The sequence below is a fragment of the Oryctolagus cuniculus genome, chromosome X (genome assembly GCF_964237555.1).
Source record: "Oryctolagus cuniculus chromosome X, mOryCun1.1, whole genome shotgun sequence".
Taxonomy (NCBI): domain Eukaryota; kingdom Metazoa; phylum Chordata; class Mammalia; order Lagomorpha; family Leporidae; genus Oryctolagus; species Oryctolagus cuniculus.
Window position 1 is genome coordinate 129,534,239 of NC_091453.1, and position 19,622 is coordinate 129,553,860.

General features: G+C 43.7%; 1 protein-coding gene across 6 annotated transcripts in view; it reads left to right on the forward strand.

Moving 5' to 3' along the window:
- MTMR1 (myotubularin related protein 1) overlaps window positions 1–19,622 on the forward strand; it is a 77,183-nt gene that overhangs the window by 37,616 nt on the left and 19,945 nt on the right. For all 6 annotated transcript variants that reach the window (XM_070067220.1, XM_017350861.3, XM_070067221.1 and 3 more), the window contains 4 exons: window positions 984–1,133; window positions 2,022–2,210; window positions 11,019–11,204; window positions 12,367–12,573. In XM_070067220.1, the coding sequence (XP_069923321.1) occupies window positions 984–1,133; window positions 2,022–2,210; window positions 11,019–11,204; window positions 12,367–12,573 (732 nt within the window). The remainder of the gene's footprint in view (window positions 1–983; window positions 1,134–2,021; window positions 2,211–11,018; window positions 11,205–12,366; window positions 12,574–19,622) is intronic.

A 19,622-nucleotide genomic window follows, 5' to 3' on the forward strand; every position in this document is an offset into this window, starting at 1 on the left:
TAAGTGCACAGTGACTCCTGTTGTTGACTTAACAAATTGACACTCTTGTTTATGGCATCAGTAATCACCCTAGGCTCTTGTCATGAGCTGCCAAGGCTATGGAAGCCCCCTGAGTTCACTGACTCTGATCATTTTTAGACAAGGCCATGGTCAAAGTGGAGGTTCTCTCCTCCCTTCAGAGAAAGGTACCTCCAGCTTTGATGACCCATTCTTTCCACTGGGATCTCACTCGTGGAGATCTTTCATTTAGGTTTTTTTTCCCCCAGAGTGTCTTGGCTTTCCATGCCTGAAATACTCTCATGGTGAATGCTCTCTTCTACTGGGCCAAACCTTTGACCCTGTTACTTTGTCCTCTTCCCAGAGGACAAAGTGGGAGTGAAGCAGAGGGGCTTGAAAACCAAATCGGCTGGATGATTTTTGTTAGGTGGTTTGCTAGAGAGTTGTGTAAGGATCTAAACTGCTCACTTAAGTTAGATTTGGAACATCTGGTATGACTACATCACTGTGATGTGGTGTGCCTGGGTCTCAGAGCGCTTCAGTGCACTATGAACATCAAGTTATTGCAGTGAAATCTTATTGTAATGACATTTAATCTTTGTCTCCACCTTATATTTGGTATAATGTTTTATAGTTTTTATTTTAGACAATTACAAGAAGTTTCTGTTTCTAAGGGAGTTTCAGGTGTACTTTCAGACAACTCTAAGCTTATTCATTCTTTATAGAAAACAGGACAAAAATATATAGAACTGGGATTCAGTGTAGAATTTTCCATTTTTAATACTGTGTGGAAATTCATGGACTTCATTAGATTTTTAGAAAGGAAATGGGTTGTACCAGCTAAATATGTATATTAACTTTTAAGTAACAATGAATGACAGATTATAAATGGATTTTACTTGAAGATAAGAAGTGGATGTGGTTTATGCTAAGTAGTTTTTCAAAGTGTAAAATCATGTTTCTCTCCCTTCTCTAATACTCTGCAGGGCCTGCCCAATGAGAGTTGGAAAATATCCAAAATAAACAGTAATTATGAGTTTTGTGACACCTACCCTGCTGTCATCGTTGTGCCAACTAGTGTGAAAGATGATGACCTTTCAAAAGTGGCAGCCTTTCGAGCAAAAGGCAGAGTCCCTGTAAGTAGTAAAATTGTCATTTAAATAGGAACATGTACTGTGTTAAATCTAAGAGGAAAGATGCAAGATGGAAAAGAATCAAGTGCACAAAATGGAAAGTAGAAAAATAATCATTAAAATTCAGAACATATCTAATTCTCAAGAAATACCTAATTATAAAATTTTTTTGTGTTGTGACTCCCTTTTGTATAATTTCCTATCGCTAAGTATGAGGGGAGCCTAAGTTATGTTCTCAAAATTTAATAGAGTATAAGAAAAGAATAATAGGAAACAGCATAGTGTTGCATTAACAGTGTACACCACTGGTTTTGCTGAATCATCCTAGAGAAAATACATTCTTTTTTAGATGCTGAGTGAAATGCTAAAGATACATGGGAGTTACACCATAACAAAAATAATAGCCAAAACCAGGCAATGATTGTTTTGAACCTGAAGTTTGCATGTGGTATAATTCTGAGTTACTTGACCACAAGAGGGAAATTTCACTTGGTGACAGAGTGCTAGATTTTATTAGGGACTATATATTCACTTTATCCTCAGTCTGCCACATGTGTTATCACTGAGATACAAAAAAAAAAAGTTTCTGTCTAAATTAGACAATAGAAAATGAGTCAGTCAAATAGGAGTAAGGATAGATTTTACTAATAGTTTGACTTGAGATTTGCCTTGCTCAGAACCCAGAATTTTGGAGGTAGAAAGCAATGCTTAGAGCTCATCTTGTGAGGTATAGTTCGGCCTGACCAAAACCTTGAGTTCCACGGCAACTATAATGCAGTGATTAGATTGCCAGCTCTCACCTTTGAGCAAAACTGCAGAAGAGAGAGTGCTTAAGATGTGAACTTTCTTTCCTACCGAGTAATTAGAGCATGTATTGCTTGCAAACACTAGGTGTTGTCATGGATTCATCCGGAAAGTCAGGCAACAATTACCCGTTGCGGCCAGCCGCTTGTGGGTCCCAATGATAAGCGCTGCAAAGAAGATGAAAAATACTTGCAAACAATAATGGATGCCAATGCACAGTCACACAAACTGATCATCTTTGATGCCCGACAAAACAGTGTCGCTGATACCAACAAGGTACTTTCTTGATAACTTTGCAGAGACATTGGACATTTTCTTATTTACTGTCTGTAAATCAGTATGCAGTTAGAATATTTTGTTAAATTCCTCAACACCTGAAGTTAGAATCTTTCCAAGTAGTTCATAGCCAAATTTGGTGTCTCATAGAGGTTGGGTCTTGTCTTTGCTTTTTCACAATCTTGTCTGTTGAATATCTTAAGACAAGACTGAGAAAGAGAAGTTTCATGCAAGTGATTAGTAAGTATTTTAATAAAATTGTCATGAAGCCCTTGGAATTCTCTTTCAGAAATATAGTGATTGCTTGATTAATTCATATCTATTCTTTTTTTATAGTTTTTTTATTTGACAGGTAGAGTTATAGACAGAGAGAGAGACAGAGAGAAAGATCTTCCTTCCGTTGGTTCACTCCCCAAATCGCCGCCCCAGCCGGCGCTGCGCCCATCTGAAGCCAGGAGCTAGGTGCTTCTTCCCGGTCTCCCATGCGGGTATAGGGGCCCAAACACTTGGGCCATCCTCCACTGCACTCCTGGGCCACAGCAGAGAGCTGAACTGGAAGAGGAACAACCGGGACTAGAACCTGGCGCCCATATGGGATTCTGGCGCCACAGGCAGAGGATTAACCAAGTGAGCCACAGTGCCGGCTCCTAATTCATATCTATTCTAAACCATTCTTAGAATGGAGTCAGCCAGGTAAAACTGAAAATATACAGTAGTTTTCCCTTATCCATGGGGGAAACCTTTCAAAACTCCAAGTGGATGACTTAAATCACAGATAGTGCTGAACTCTGTATATACTGTTTTCTTAAATTAAAAAATATATATATATACACACACACATCTAATACTCTATTCACCTTAACTAATAAGCACTAATCACACATACTGGCCATAACTTTTGCAGTTAGAATGCAGCAGCAAAACTAGAGTGACCTTGAGAAGATTCATCCTTAATGTAGGTCTTAGCAACCGCAGGATGATATTTTTTCTTGTCACTTCTTACTAAGTAGAGAACTTTGACCTTTTCACTTAAAGTAAGCACTTAACGGCTTCTCTTTGGTGTGTCTGAATTGCTAGCATTGCTACTCTTGAACTTTGAGGACATTATTAAATAAAATAAGGGTTACTTTGAATTAAGCATTGTGATTCTGAGACAGTTGATCTGATAACTGAGATGGCTACTGGGTAACTAGCGGGTAGGCAGCATATACAGAGTGGATGTGCTAGACCAAGGGGTGATTCATGACTGAAGAATAGTCAGATGGTGCTCAGAATCACTCTTAGTTTAAAACTTACGAATTGTTTACTTCTAGAATTTTCCATTCAATATTTTAGACCATGGTTGACCATGGATAACTAAAATGCAGAAAATGAAACTGCTGTTAAGGGGAGGGGGTGGGCTCCTGTACAGTTTCCATACCTCACATGAAGCTGTGGTAGTGTACCTCAGTTGACAGTGAGACCATGATATGAACACCTATGTAAGCAGCTCCCATTTGATCCCCTCTAGCTGAAGAGGGTAGGGCCCTTTGTATGTAGTTAAAACTATGTGGCCAAGCTCAAGTACTCTAAACAGAAATGGCTCTGATCTGAGCTATTTCTGTGTCCCATGAATGCCTTTCCAATAATGTGTTGCTGCAGGCAGGCATCTGACACTCAGAGGCCTATGCCCTCTCCTGAAGTAGTTCCAGGTATTAGGAAGGTGACAGCCTTTCACCATTGCATGCCTACTTGTAAAATGGCACTTGGGTGGCACACATCTAATGAGCTCCTCTAGGGGAAGGGGCTGGGGAAATAAAAAGACAAGAAAAGGTGCTCTATATAGGAGGTATAAGTTCAGTGTGCCCTGCTTGTGCAGCTAGGTAGGGCTTCTCAGAGGAAGGAACATTTGAGCTGCCTTTGCATGGTGAGTGGGCAGAGACAGGCAAGGCATTCTAGATAGCATGAGTACCTATCCCAACGGTGTGATGAGGCACATCATTCACAAGATTGGCAAGAAAGGGGGTTGGCATTGTGTAGCAAGTTAAGCTACCACCTGTGATGCCAGTATCCCATATGAGTGCCAGTTCAAATTCTGGCTGCTCAACTTCTGGTCCAGCTCCCTGCTAATGTACCTGGGAAAGCAGTGGAAGATGGCCAAAGTGCTTGGGCTCCTGCACTCACGTGGGAGACCCAGATGAGGCTCCTGGCTCCTGGCTTCAGCCTGGCCCATCCCCAGCTGTTGCAGCCATTTGGAGAGTAAACCAGTAGATAGAAGATCGATCGAACTCTCCCCCACCCCCTTTAAAGATTTATTTAGTTATTTGAAAGGCAAAGAGCTACATAGAGGCAGAGAGAAAGAGAAGTCTTCCATCTTCTGGTTCACTCCCCAATTGGCTGCAACGGCTGGAGCTGGGCCAATCTGAAGCCAGGAGCCAGGAGCTTCTTCCAGGTCTCCCACGTGGGTACAGGGGTCCAAGGACTTGGGCCACCTTCTACTGCTTACCTAGGCTATAAGCAGAGAGGTAGATTCAAAGTACAGCAGCCAGGACTCGAACTGGCTCCCATATAGGATGCCAGCATTACAGGTGGCAGCTTTACTAGCTACACCACAGTGCTGGCGCCTCTCTCTCTCTCTTTCAAAGAAATAAATTATTTTTTTTAAAAAAAAAGAATGGCAAGAAGGAAGATGTAAAAAGGTGTGGCCACCCTGCCCTCAGTGTGATTTCAACTTTGCTTCTCTTGTTAGCTTGCTTCTTCTTCCTCAGTGATTATCCCATTGCTAACCACAAATCTTCAAGAAAGGCAGTCTTCTACCTCCCTAATCTGAGTCTAGGGAAGAGCTGTTACCTATTATGGATGTGGCCAACTGTCCAACTTAGTAAGAGGAGGGAGGTATGGTCCAGAAGCCTGAAGAAGGGCAACATTTAAGGGATATAAAGTCAAAAGAAAAAGAGACACACTGATAAGGGCAGCCATAGATTGGGGGGAAAAGAAAGGAAAATATTTTGAAAAAGAGAAGGTACTGAGCTATGTCAGAGTCTTTGCCATTGCTCCCATGGCTATCCACTCCCCGATCCTTTAGGTAACACCTTGAATGTCACTTCCTCAGGAGGCCTTTTCCAGTGGGAGAGGTCTCCTGTGCAGTGGGCGCTCTGCATCTGCCTTTTTGTAACCCTCAGCGTGCTTGTGTCCTTTGCTCAGTGTGTGTCTAGCTGCTTGGCCCTCAGCTCCTTGGCAGCAAGGACTGTGAGACCCTTGTGCACACATGAATCTGCAGGCTGGACCAGGCATGGAATAGCTGCTCCAGAACTGTGGAGTGAAGCGCTAACTGGATGGTGGGTCAGGATCCTCTCTTCGTGCAGTGACAGCATTTAGAGTACCTAATGGCAAGCATCACTGCATGTTACATGGAAAATTTCCAGCTCGTTTGTGAAGGCAGAGTGATGGTATTGAAGTTTTTTATATCAGATTTAATTTTTCAGAAAGCAAACCCATTAGTTGGAGGCTGGGAATTTAGTTGTAACCTGTTGTATTCCAGGAGCCTGTGTAGGGAAGATAAGGCTCTGGAGCTCAGAAAATGGTCAGGTTGGAGGATGAGATGGGGGCCCAGCAGTATGTTGGGTGGTGGACACCAAAGGAGCCTAGGTCTCCTGAGCAGGGACCAGGCACAGAGATGTTGTCTCTGGAGATTGAAAGAAAGATTCAGTGAAGGAAGAGGGCCACAAGTGGTAGGAATGAGTAAGGAAGGAGGGGTGATGTCCTAGAAGCCAGAATAAGGAGGAGCTTCCTGGGGAGGTCTGAAGCCAGGAAGATTTACGGACTTTGGTGTCTGCCAGTGTAAGAACCTGTTCTACCACTTTGTGGCATCACACGTGGGAATCATTCCCTGCTGTGGAAGATTGGCATGTTAATGGGCAAAGAGCTTGTTGGAATGGCTTGCCAGGAGCAGGCTGTCAACAAGCGTGAAGAGCTGAACTGAAATCTGGAAACTAAGTCCATCCCTCAGATGGCTGCTTCCCAAGGAGTATTTGGGTTTCTCTTTCCCATGAAGATTGATGATGGCCCCACTGCCACTGCTGTCATCCTCTTCTTAGGGACTTGGGTACCGGTGAGAAACAGTGTCCCACTATCACCAGCTTCTCGTGGGAGCGCTGTTCTGTCCTCCTTAGAGATCTGGCCAGCAAGTCCTTGTCTTTCAGCACTTTCTGAACTACATCACCCTGTTCCTGTTGGGGTATAGGTAGAGTTCCCTGTTTACTCCCTTTCCCTTCTTCTGTCTGAGACCTGCAGGTACTTGTTCTCTGTGTCCTGGCATAGGGTAGCCACTTATGCTCTTTTGATTTTTATAACTGTTTTCAGATGATTTTTTGTCTTATTCATGTCTTTAATAATCAGTTTCCAAACAACAAAGTGTCTTTAAATATCTTCTTCCAGTTAATACTAACTCTTACCAAGTGCTTCATCTGTGCTGAAATGCTTGATTGGAATGAGCCTCAGTTTACCCCCTCCTGGCGCTTCTGCCCCACTCATTTCTGACTCCCGAGGAACCATTCCTCTCCCTGACACATGGTTTGGTACATAGTAGATGTCTCCTGAAGTCCTCCCTTCCTGGCCCAGTTCAGTGTACCTGCCTGCCTTTCCCATGCCCACACCCTTGGCTGCTGCATGTTCCACAACAAAAAGCTTACAACATAGAGAATGGATCCATTGTGCTGTATGGAATCAGCTGGGCTTTCAATGCTGTGGTCAATTCTAGATTTGCCCAACCACCTCTAGCCTCCTTTGTCTCTTTGTATGTAGACCCTGCCTAGTCGTCCCCATCATTTTCAACACTTGACCTTGCTTTCTTCTTCACAGGGAACAGTCAATCAGACAGGAACTCTACCCCATCTTATTCTGCCGCCTGTGCTCTGCATTCTGTCTCCTGCCTGCTGTTTTCTCTCTGGAATTGTTTGCCTTTCCCTCTCTACTGATTCCTTCCTATCAGATCTTTCCCACCTAAATGAATAAACTGTCCCTCGATTCCTTATCCCCTTCCAGCTACTGCTGCTGTTCTCCTACCTTTTTCAGATAGAGTTCTTGAAAGAGTTGTTTACTTGATACCCCTAGTTCCTCACCTGCTGCTTGCTCACTTAAGAAAAAAAGATTTATTTATTTATTTGAAAGTTAGATTTATACAGAGAGAATAAGAGACAGAGATAGAGGTCTTCCATCTGCTGGTTCACTCCCTAAATGGCCACAATGGCCAGGGCTGGGCCAGGCCAAAGCCAGGAGCCAGGAGCTTCTTCCAGGTCTCCCACATGGGTACAGGGGCCCAAGGCTTGAGCCACCTTCTGTTGCTTTCCCAGGCCATTAACAGGGATCTGAATTGAAAGTAGAACAGCCAGGACTCCAACTGGCACCCATATGGAATGCCAGCATCATAGGCAGTGGCTTTACCTGCTGTGCCACAACACCATCCCCTCCTTGCTCACTTCTTAAGCTGCATTAAATTAGCTCCCATCCCCATCTCTCTGCCCATACTGTTCTTGGTAAGTTCACCAGATACCTTCATGCTTATTTTCCTTGTTCTCAAGCTTTCGACATAGTTGAGTAACTTCTCTTTTTTTTTTTTTTTAAGATTTATTTATTTGAAAGTCAGAGTTAAACAGAGAAAGAAAGAGAGGCAGAGTGAGAGTGAGAGAGAGAGAAAGAGGGGCTTTCCATCCCCTGGTTACTCCCCAGTTGGCCATAATGGCTGGAGCTGCGCCAATCCAAAGCCAGGAACCAGGACCTTCCTCTAGGTCTCCCACGTGGGTACAGGGGCTCACAGCCTTGGGCCATTTTCCACTGCTTTCCCAGGCCATAGCAGAGAGCTGGATCAGAAGTGGAGTAGCCGGGACTAGAACCAGCGCCCATATGGGATGTCCGCACTGCGGGCAGTGGCCTTACCTGCTACGCCACGATGCCGGCACCAGAGTACCTTCTTTTCAAAGTACCATTCTCCTGTATTTTTTCATCAACCTCTGGGTGCTCTTCTGAGTCTTTTTTTTTTTTTTTCATATTTCTTAAATATTGGCCTTTTTCAGGTTTGTGGCCTACACTTCTCTCCTCAAGTTAACACACTGTCCTGCAGCACCATATACCATATTTCTGTCTTCCATTATCATTCCATGTGCCAGTGACTTCCACATTGATATCCACAGCTCAGACCTTTCTTCTGAGCACCATACCTGTACATCCTACTGCTTATAGATAATTCCATTTGACTTTTCTTACAGGAATCAAACATTTGATGCATACTACATTCAAAATATGTTCCTTATTCAGTAGTCTGTATCTCAGTAAATGACACCACTGTCTCAGGTTGCCCTGCCTAGAATCGTGGCTATCACCTGTGTTATAAGCTTCCACTTTTCTCATTAGCCACCATGTCCTGCTTCTTGACTGTTTCGAATCAGATATGTCACTCTGCTCTGCTACCTCCACCATGGTTCCTTCAGCCAGATAATTGCCCATATCTGTGCTGGTCTCCCCACAAAAGGTGCTACCCTCTTCCTTTAGTCCCTTCTCCCCAGTGTGGCCAGTGTTTCTCCTACCATCTGATCCCCTCCCCTTGCCATCCAGCCCTGGCACATTTCTCTGACCTCGTCTCTCATCTCTACTGACACTGCCTTAGTGGTCTCTCTGCCGAACTTCCACATTCTTAGAAAGCTACATCCTTGCCCATCTCTGGGAAGCTGCACATAATGGCCCCACTGCCTTGAATTTTCTTGGCTTCCTCCCTGTCTTGTGCTGTTTCCTCTTCTGGATTGCCAGACCTGATCATATGTTCCATGTGCCTCCTGTTCTCTACTAGAGCAGAGGACTCACCACCCTGTGCCACCCTCACCCCTCTGCCCTGAGCACCCCACTAGACCTGGAGGACCAGGGTATCCACTTGTCTGTTTGTTACCCCAAGGTCAGACATTCACCTGCATTCAGTAAATGGTTGGAGACTAAATGAAGAGTATGGTCTTTGGGGTTACAGATGTTTACATTTTCTGTTTTTATTGAGATAAACTGTAGCACCATGACAAACAGTTCCCAAGTTTACAATCCAGTAACTGCCAGTGCATTCACAGTGTTGTACAGTGTTGTGCAATTAGCACCCCAGTCTAATTCCAGAACACTTCCATCACTCCAGATGTAAACTCTATCCCCATTTGTGATCACTGCCCATTCCTAATAATCTTTTTTCTGTCTCTGTGGATTTCCCTGTTCTGAGCATTTCAGGTAATGAATCATACAATATATGATCTTTTCTGTCTGCCTGCTTTGGCTTAGTGTAATCTTTTCATGGTTCATCCATGTGTAGCATCAGTACTCCCTTCATTTTATGGCCAAGTATTGCATCATATTGACAGACCACATTCTGTTTGTCTATCTGTGCATTGATGGACATTTTGATTATATCTTTTGACTTTTGTGTATAAGTTTTTCTTTGAATACTTGTTCTTGGTTCTGTGGCATGCAGACCCAGCAGTGGAATGGCTGGATCATATGATAATTCTGTGTTTAACTTTTTGAGGAACCAGCAGACTGTCTTCCACAGCATCATTTTATATTCCCACCTGTAATATATATAGAATTCCAGTTTCTCTACTTTCTTGTCACAGATGTGTTTTGAATATTGACTGCTATAAAATACAAAGTCATTACAGGGCATGTTTTCTTATGAGATCACCAGAGTTTAGTTGTATCCCCTTTTTGTTACATTTGTATTTTGCTTAAATTGCTTACATATATTTTGTGGTAAAAAGATTTCCAGGGGCCGATGCTATGGTGCAGCAGGTTAAAGCCCTGTCCTGCAGTGCTGGCATCCTATATGGGTGCTGGTTTGAGTCCCAGCTGCTCTACTTCCAATCCAGTTCTCTGCTATGGCCTGGGAAAGCAGTAGAAGATGACCCAAGTCCTTGGGCTCCTGCATCTGTATGGGAGACCTGGAAGAAGCTCCTGGCTCCTGGCTTCACATCAGCTCAGCTATGGCTGTTGTGGGCATTTGGGCAGTGAACCAGTAGACGGAAGACACCTCTCTCTCTCTCTCTCTCTCTGACTCTACCTCTCTCTGTAGCACTTTCAAATTAATAAAATAAGTCTTTAAAAAAATTTAAAGAATAAAAAAAATTTAGACTTCCAAATGATTTTATTAAACAGAAATTTTGTGGCAGTACCACTTTTTCTACTTAGATAGATGCCACTAACAGAACCTTTTCAAACCTGATTCTCCTTGAGTAAGATCCAGTTGCTAATGATTTAAAAACTAATAATAAGTAAGGGAGAATTGTTAGAAGTTATGTCCTCATAAAAAGATATGTTAAAGTCTGCTCCTAGTACTTCTGAATGTGACTTATTAGGGTCTTTGTAAATGTTTTCAAGTTAAGATGAGATCATACTAAATTAGGAGGATAGATGTCCTTATAAGAAGAGAAGAAACTGAAACACAAGCAGAGAGGAGAGAGCCAGTTGGAAATGGAAGCAAAAGTTAGAGTATCTGTAAGCCAGGAATGTCCAGAAACTCGGAGAGCCAAGGAGAAATCTTCCCCTAGAGGCTTCTGAGGGAGTCTGGCACTTCCAACACCTTAATTTCAGACTTTTAGCCTCCAGAACAGGAAGAGAATAGATTTCTCTTGTCATAAGCCACCTAATTTATGATACTGGGTTCTGACTGCCCTAGGAACCTTACACAAGAATATAGGAAATTTATTAAAAGATGAGTTGCTTCTTTAGTGGTCTATACCTGGTAGCACTAGAAGTAATAGAAAAGTTCATTCCAGATGAAGTGATGTCGATCTTTTGTTTTCACAGGCGAAGGGCGGAGGCTATGAGAGTGAAAGTGCTTACCCAAATGCAGAACTCATGTTCTTGGAGATCCACAACATTCACGTGATGAGAGAGTCACTACGTAAATTAAAGGAGATCGTATACCCTTCCATCGATGAGGCCCGGTGGCTCTCCAACATAGATGGGACACATTGGTTGGAATATATAAGGGTAAAAGAGGTTCAGTCTTTTATATGATGTGCTTTCTGGTTTGGACTTCTTTGCAACTAAGCCCTGAATACCTATATCTCCAAATGGTTTCTCAGCATCATAAACACGTACATCTTTGCTGTTCACATGAGCTTTCTGAGTTTTCACGGGCAGCATCCAAGCTGTGGAATTTATGGGAAGGCTTTTGTGAAATAGTAAAAAGGAGATAATGCTTACCTCAGATGAGGTTTTTAAATAACTTTGTAGGGGCCAGTGCTATGGCGTAGTGGATAAAGCCGCCACCTGCAGTGCCAGCATCCCATATGGGTGCCAGTTCGAGTCCCTGGTGCTCCGCTTCTGACTCAGCTCTCTGCTATGTATTACCTGAGAAAGCAGTAGAAGATGGCCCAGATGCTTGGGCCCCTATACCCACGTGGGAGACGCGGAAGAAGCTCCTGGCTCCTGGCTTTGGATCAGCCCAGCTCTGGCCATTGCAGACATTTGAGGAGTGAACCAGCAGATGGAAGACCTCTCTTTCTCTCTCTCTTTCTCTCTTTCTCTGCCCTCTGTAACTGTCTTTCAAATAAATCAATCTTAAAAAAGATTCTATCTTTAAAAAAACGACCTTTTTAGCCCTTTAATAAAGGACCTTACTATTATAGTGTTTCTTTTTCTTTTTTCTTTTTATATTTATTTATTTATTTGTAAGAGTTAGAGAGGAAGAGACAAAGAAAGATCTTCCATCTGCTAGTTCACTCTCCAAATGGCTGCAATGGCTAGGGCTGGACCAGGCTAAAGCCAGGAGGAGCCAGGAGCTTCTTCTGGGTCTCCCACATGGGTGCAGGGGCCCAGGAACCTGGGCCATCTTCCGCTGCTTTCTCAGGCCATAGCAGGGAGCTGGATCAGAAATGGAGCAGCCACGACATGAACTGGTGCCCATATGGAATGTTGGCATCACAAGTGGTGGCTTTACCAACTCAGCCACAACACCAGCACCTATAGTTTTTCTTGATGTCAGTTTTTTTTTTTAATGTGATGCTGGTGTTTCCTAGTGATTCTCAGTTTATCGCATGGTTTGCTTGTTTGGTTTATTGACCAGAACTTCCAAAGTTCTTCCCATAATTATTTCATACCATGATCAAGATAGAATGTGGCCTGGTCTAACATGCCTTCTTTCCTGAAGATGCTTCTTGCTGGCGCAGTAAGGATTGCTGATAAAATAGAGTCTGGGAAAACCTCTGTGGTGGTGCATTGCAGCGATGGTTGGGACCGAACGGCCCAGCTCACGTCCCTGTCTATGCTGATGTTGGACAGTTATTACCGGACTATTAAAGGGTTTGAAGCTCTCATAGAAAAGGAATGGATAAGCTTTGGACATCGGTTTGCACTGGTAAGTTGAGATGGTGAGGTTCGTGCTTGATTATTTTTGTTCTATAATATGCATGTACATATCATGGGTAGCAAACGTGCACACACATATATGAACAGGTTTTTTCCTCTGTATCAGACTTGAATTGCCATAGTAGAATACCATGGACTTCAACATTGCATGTTACTGGTAGCACATGTGTGTGTGTGTGTGTGTGTGTGTGTGTGTGTTTGGGTTTTGTTTTTGTTTCTGCTTTTATATGGGTGTGCCATTTTTTTAAAAAATGAAGGCAAAATTTATCTAACACAGAACTAACCATTTGAAAGCGCTGAATTCGTTGTCCTTTAGTGTATTTATAATACTGTATAATCATCATCTTCATCTAGTTCCAAAATACTTTCATTATCCTAGAAGGAAACCCTATATTCATTAAATACCCCCTGTTTTCTTCTTTGGCCCCTAACAACCACTAATCTACTTTCTGTCTCTATGAATTTTCCTATTCTAGGTACCTTCCATATAAGCGTCTTTCAAAAAATTCATGGAAAATGCATATTATGAAAAAATTATGCATGCTACTTCAAAATAAACTTCTCTTAATTCCATTTTCCACAAAAAAATTGAAGTACCTTTGTAAATGGGATCATACAATATTTGTCCTTCTGTGACTGGCTTAATTCACTAAGCAGAATGTCTTCAAGGTTCATCCATGTTGTAATGTGTATTAAACTTTCATTCTTTTCTGTGGTTGACTAGTATTCTCTTGTGTGTGTATATTGCGTTTTGTTTATCCATTCATCTGTTGGTTGACACTTGGGTTTTTTCCACCTTTTGGCTATTGTGACTAATACTGCTGTGATCATTGGTATATACAGTTTTGCCATATCAAAGTGACACGGGATAACTTAAACAACAAATTTATTTACTCACAGTTCTTGAGACTGGAAATCTGAAATCAAGGTATAAGCAGTGTTGTGGCCTCTCCTTGGTTTGTAGGTGGCTGCCCTCTTGCTGCCTCTTCACTAAGTCTTTCCCCTGTGCATGCACTTCTAGTGTGTCTCTGTCCAAATTTTGTCATCTGATAAGGATGAGGTCAGATTGGGTTACAGTTTACTCTAATGAACTCATTTTTAACTTTATCACCTCTTAAAAAGCTGTATCACCAAGTATAGTCACATTCTGAGGTACTGAGGATGATGACTTCAAATTTAGGAGGGTACAGTTTAGCCCACAACAACCTCTCTTCAATTTTGGGCAGGGGGGTGTATGTACCTACAAGTAGAATTGCTGAGTTATCTGGTAGGGCAGTTGCTCTGCCATGTGTGTGTGAGTTCAAAGGGCAGCTAGTTCTTCGTCCATGAAGGCCATTAAGCTGTTGGGAATTTGTCTGAACTGTGCATTGACTTAGAATATTCCTCAAGTCCCAGTCAGTGCATTGTGAGGAATAAATGGATGGGCAGTGCAGACTTCAGTGGTTCCATTGTAGGGGTACCATGTGCACCAGCTGTGCTTGCACTCACAGGAAGAGAGCTCAGGAAGGAGTGGCCTTCACAGTAGGATAAAGGCAGCTCTCTAGCCTGCGAGCTGCATGCCCTTAGGGAGCTATTAGCAGATACTTGGATGCAATCCCTCATCTCCCTTACCTTAGTTTCCTCTTCTGTGAAATGAAATGCTATGTGGGGAATGAGTTTGTGTCAGTTGCTTAGGATAATACTTACCCTGGTAAGTGCCAAGCCACTTGTTATGGTTTGGATATTCATGTTGGTATCCCTGAAGTCTTCTTACTGGTTAATTGATTAAAGTTAATGGTTGATGGATTAAGGATAGAGGATTGATCTGCTTATGGCACCTGGGATGTGGGCCTAATGGGAGGTCCCTAGAACATTGGGGGTATGCCCTCAAAAAGTAGTTCTTGAGAGGGTTGATTATAAAAGCTGAGTTTGGCTTAGCCATCCTTCCCTGCCTCCCTCCTGCCCTGTGACACTTGCTGGATCACCCTGTGATCCTTTCTTTGTCTATGTTCTGTCATTCCACTACCCTCATCAGATTCCAGAGACAGGGCTGCCTGATCTTGGACTGTGAACCTTCAAAACTGTGAGCCTAAATAAACCTCTTTCCTTCATAAGTAGCCTGTGTCAGGTATTTATCGTCGTGATAAAAAATCTAACACAGAAACCTTAGCTCTTGTGGTCATTTTTAACCATCAACAATGAACTCCTTTGTTTCTTCCTCATGAGGTAAGGGCTAGGCTCAGCAAGGAGGAGAGAATATGAAACAGGCTCTGAAAACAGGACATTCTCCATCTTTCCTCCATTATTACATGTCCCTGGGGACAGAAACCTGGCAGTGGGCCTCTAGCAGAGGGGCAGTGGTAAAACCTATCTGTTAAGATGACAGCACACACCAGAACTGACCAGGGCTGCATGTGTCAGGGGGTACCCACAGTGTTCTACTTCTGTCCTTGCTAGCACTAGAGCTCACCATAGTGAAGTTACTAAGCCCAGAAGATTCATAATGGCTTCAATTCACTAAGAATCATATGTGTCTAGCACAATTACATATATCATCTTGTTTAATACTGATAGGTAAAGACTATCATTGACAGGTAGAGGAATTGACTTTTCATGAGTTTAACTTATCTGTCCCAGGTCACACAGCTAGTTAGGTTGGATATGACATTTAAACAGTGGTTTCAAGACTGCCACCACCCAACCACTTGAGTCCCTATTTCCCCTAAGTTTCTGTGAACAAACTCAGACCAGTTCTTGCCTTCTTCCTCCATAAAATTCATAAAATTTGCTGTGCTCCTTTTTATCCTGCCTCCATTCCCTTTCTCTCTAGATCCTTCCCACTGGGATAGAAACATGCTGACAGGGGCTATCATTGTAGTGAGCAGATTAAGCTGCCACCTGCACAGCCAGCATCCCATATGGGCAATTGTGCAAGTCATAGCTGCTCCACTTTCAATCTAGCTCCCTGCTAATGTGTCTGGGAAAGACACAGAAGATGGTCCAAATGGTTAGGCCTCACAACCTATGTGGGAGACCCAGATGGAGTTCCTGGCTCCTAGATTAGGCCTGGCCCAGCCCTGGCCATTGCAGCCATTTGGGGAGTGAACCAATGGATGGAAGACTGCTCGCTCTTGCTCGCTCTCTCTCCTCTCTCTCCCTCTCCCTCTCCCCCTCTCTCTCCCCCTTGCTCTCTGTAACTCTACCTTTCAAATAAATAAATAAAATCTTTCTAAAAAATAAAAGAAGCATGCTGATATACCCTAAAGAATGTATTCACTGGGACCAGTGCTGTAGCACAGCAGGTTAAACCACCACCTGCAGCATCAGCATCCCATATGGATGCGAGTTCAAGTCCAGCTTCTCCACTTCCAATCCAGCTCCCTGCTAAGCAGTGGAAGATGACCCAAGTGCTTGGGCCCCTGCACCCATTTGGGAGACCCAGAAGAAGCTCCTGGCTTTACCCTGACCCAGTCCCAACTGTTGCCGCCATCTGGGGAGTGAACCAGCAGGTGGAAGACCTCTCTTTCTCTCCACTCCCTCAACCTGTAACTCTGCCTTTCAAATAAATAAAATAAATTTAAAAAAATGTATTCACTGTCACTCTATCTCTGGTCTATATTGGACCCACTTCAGCCAGGCATCTTTAATTTTTTGTTGTTGTTATTTATTTGAGAGACAGGGAAAGGGAGAAAGAGGAGAGTGCACTCCCATCACTTAGTCCTTTCTCCAATGCCCATAATGGACAAGCTGGTGGACAGCTGGGAACTCAATCTGGGTCTTCCACGTGAGCTTGTAAAGATCCAACTAATTACTTGAGCTGTCATCTGCTGCTGCCTCACAGTGTACATTAGCGGGAAGCTAGAATCAGGAATGGAGCTCGGACTTGAACCCAGGTGTTCTGAGAAGGGTTATGGGCATTCCAATTGGTAGCTTCATCCCTAGGCCAAAGGCCCAACCCAAGGCTTCCTCATTACAATGCCCTACCCACACACCCGGTTTTGTGACAGCTGTCAAAAACTGCCACATTGCCTACTCCTCTTGTTTTTCCTGAGTGTTGTTTTGAAAAGATTTATTTATTTATTTGAAAGGCAGAGTTAGTGGGAGGGAGAGACAGAATGAGATCTTCCTACTGTTGGCCCACTCCCCAAAGGGCTTCAATGGCCAAGACTGGCCCAGGCCAAAGCCAGGAGCCTAGAACTCCATCCAGGTCTTCCACATGGGTGGCAGGGTCTCAAGCACTTAGGCCATTTTCTGCTTTCAAACTAGGTACATTAAGGAGTTAGATTGGAATTGGATAAGCTAGGACTTGAACTGGTGCTCATATGGAATGCTGGCATCGCAGGCAACAGCTTAACCTGCTGTGCTACAATGCTATCCCCTTGCCTGAGCATTTGATGATGTTGATTTTTCTTCTGGAATTTTCTTTTCCCTCTATGCTTGTAGGTCTCTAGCCTTTTGATTGTCTTCCTTCTTCTGAGCCCTCATATCCTCAACCTCTTAATATTGAGGTGCCCCAGGGTTCGATCTTTGGATCATTTCTCTTTTCTATAGGCTTAATCCCTTAGTGATCTCAGCCCCTACCCCCAACTTTATTTTATTTTATTTTTTGACAGACTGGACAGTGAGAGAGAGAGACAGAGAGAAAGGTCTTCCTTTTCCATTGGTTCACCCCCCCCCCAATGGCCGCTGCGGCCGGCGCACCGCACTGATCCAAAGCCAGGAGCCAGGTGCTTCTGGTCTCCCATGCGGGTACAGAGCCCAAGGACTTGGGCCATCCTCCACTGCCTTCCTGGGCCACAGTAGAGAGCTGGACTGGAAGAGGAGCAACCGGGACAGAATCCGGCGCCCCAACCGGGACTAGAACCTGGGGTGCCGGCGCTGCAGGCAGAGGATTAGCCTGGTGAGCCACAGTGCCGGCCAACCCAACTTTATTTTTTTTAAAGATTTAATTTATTTGAAAGAGTTACAGAAAGACAGGGGTGGGAGGAGGGAGAGAGAGATATCTTCCTTCTGCTGGTTCACTCCCCAGATAGCAGCAATGGCCAGGACTGGGTCAGGCCAAAGTCAGAAGCCAGGAGCTTCTTCCAGGTCTCCCACATGGGTGGCAGGGCCCAAACACTTGGGCCATTGTCCACTGCTTTTCCCAGGCTGTTAGCAGGGAGCTGGATTGGAATTAGAGCAGCCAGGACTCAAACTGGCCTCCGTATGTGATGCCAGCGCTGCAGGCCATGGCTTTAAACCACTGCACCACTGTGTTGGCCCCCACTGATGCCCTCTTAATTTAGGCCTTGTAATCTCTGTTAGCCAATCTGCTAAGTAGCATCTCTGCAACCTATCCACTTCCATCATCCTGTTGTATCCAGATGGAGCATTCCAGAAAACAGATCCGATGCTGTCACTCTACAGTAGGAATCCCTCAGTGCCGTCTGGAGGCCTGTAGGATTGTGGGTGGTTCCTCAGTGTGACACTAGAAGCCCTTGGGCTAACTGGCTCTATTATACATCTCCAGCTTCATCTCTCACCTTCTGCCCCTTGCCTCATCCCCCAGGCCTTATCTTTGCCCAGCTACTCATGGCTCCTCTAGTGTCTGCCACCATACTCCTGTTTCAAGTGCCTACCAATCTCCCACTGTGTGTTCTCACTTTCAGCCAGGAAGCAAGCATCACCAGACCTCCTGTGTGACTGATTTGTCTGTCCCTCCTCATTGCCTTTCCCACCCTATCCTATAGACTGGTTCACTTGTTTATTTGTGCCATCACCCTAGCCATTGTATGCTCAGAAGATTTTGGATACTCTTACCCTTGTATGTATAAGTCTTTTCTCCTTTGCCTAGGCTGCAAATGAATTACTCATTGAGCATGGGTACTGTGTCTCATTTGTCTTGGTACCTCAGGTGCGTAGTCAAGGACTATTCCTCTATTAGACACCATGAAAATGTCTGAAATCTGAGATCCAGGCCTTTTACATACTGTAGAAGGTCAGTGGGTGTCTGGGAAAAGAAAAAAATGAATCCTAAATTGTGAACTCAGTATGAAACTTTTGCCTTAAATACTGAAGAACATGTTCTACAAATTATTTTCTAGAAGGGAAGTGGAGAAATAAAGCAATGCATACAACTGATGAAAAATAGCATGGTAATTTCTCAAAAAAAAATTACCATATGATCTAGCAGTTCCACTTACGGGTGTATACCCAAAAGATGTGCAAACAAGGACTCAAACATATTTGTACAGCCATAGTTGTTGGTAGTATTATTCACAATAGCCCAAAGGTGAAATCAACCCAAGTATCCATCAACAGATGAATAGAACAACGAACTGTGGTCTGTATATGCAGTGGATATTATTCAGTAAAAGGAAATTCTGACATGTGCTATGACATGAATAAACCTTGAAAACATTTTGCTTGGGATTGGCATTGTGATACAGCTGGTTAAGCCTGTATCACAGCCTGCAAATACCAGCATCCCATATGAGCAACTGGTTCCAGACTTGAAAGATCCAGCTCCCTTGCGTCAAGGAAAGCAGTAGAAAATGGTCCAAGTATTTGGTCCCCTGTGACACACATCAAGACCCAGATGGAGTTCTAGGCTCCTGGCTTTGGGCTGGCCCAGCCCCAGTCATTGTGGCTATTTGGGTAGTGAACCAGAGGATTGAAGATCTCCCTCCTCCCCCTCCCCTCTGCCCCCTCCCCTCCTCTCTGTAACTCTGCCTTTCAAATAAATTAATCTTAAATACAATAGAAAACATGCCAAGTGAAATAAGCCAGTCACAAAAAGCATAAATATTAAATGTTTCCACTTTGAAGAACCTAGAAATTGTCAAATTCATTGACAAAGTGGAATGGTGGTTGCTAAGGGACTGGGGGAGGAGAGGGGTGTGGCAAGTTGGTGGTTAATTGAGACAGTTTCAGTTTGGGAAGATGAAAAAGTTGTGGAGATGGATGGTGATGATGGTTACACGATTATTTGAATGTACTTAATGCCACTGTACTGTGCACTTAAAAGTAGTTAAAATGGTACATTTTCTGCCATGTATATTTCACCAGAATTTTTGTACA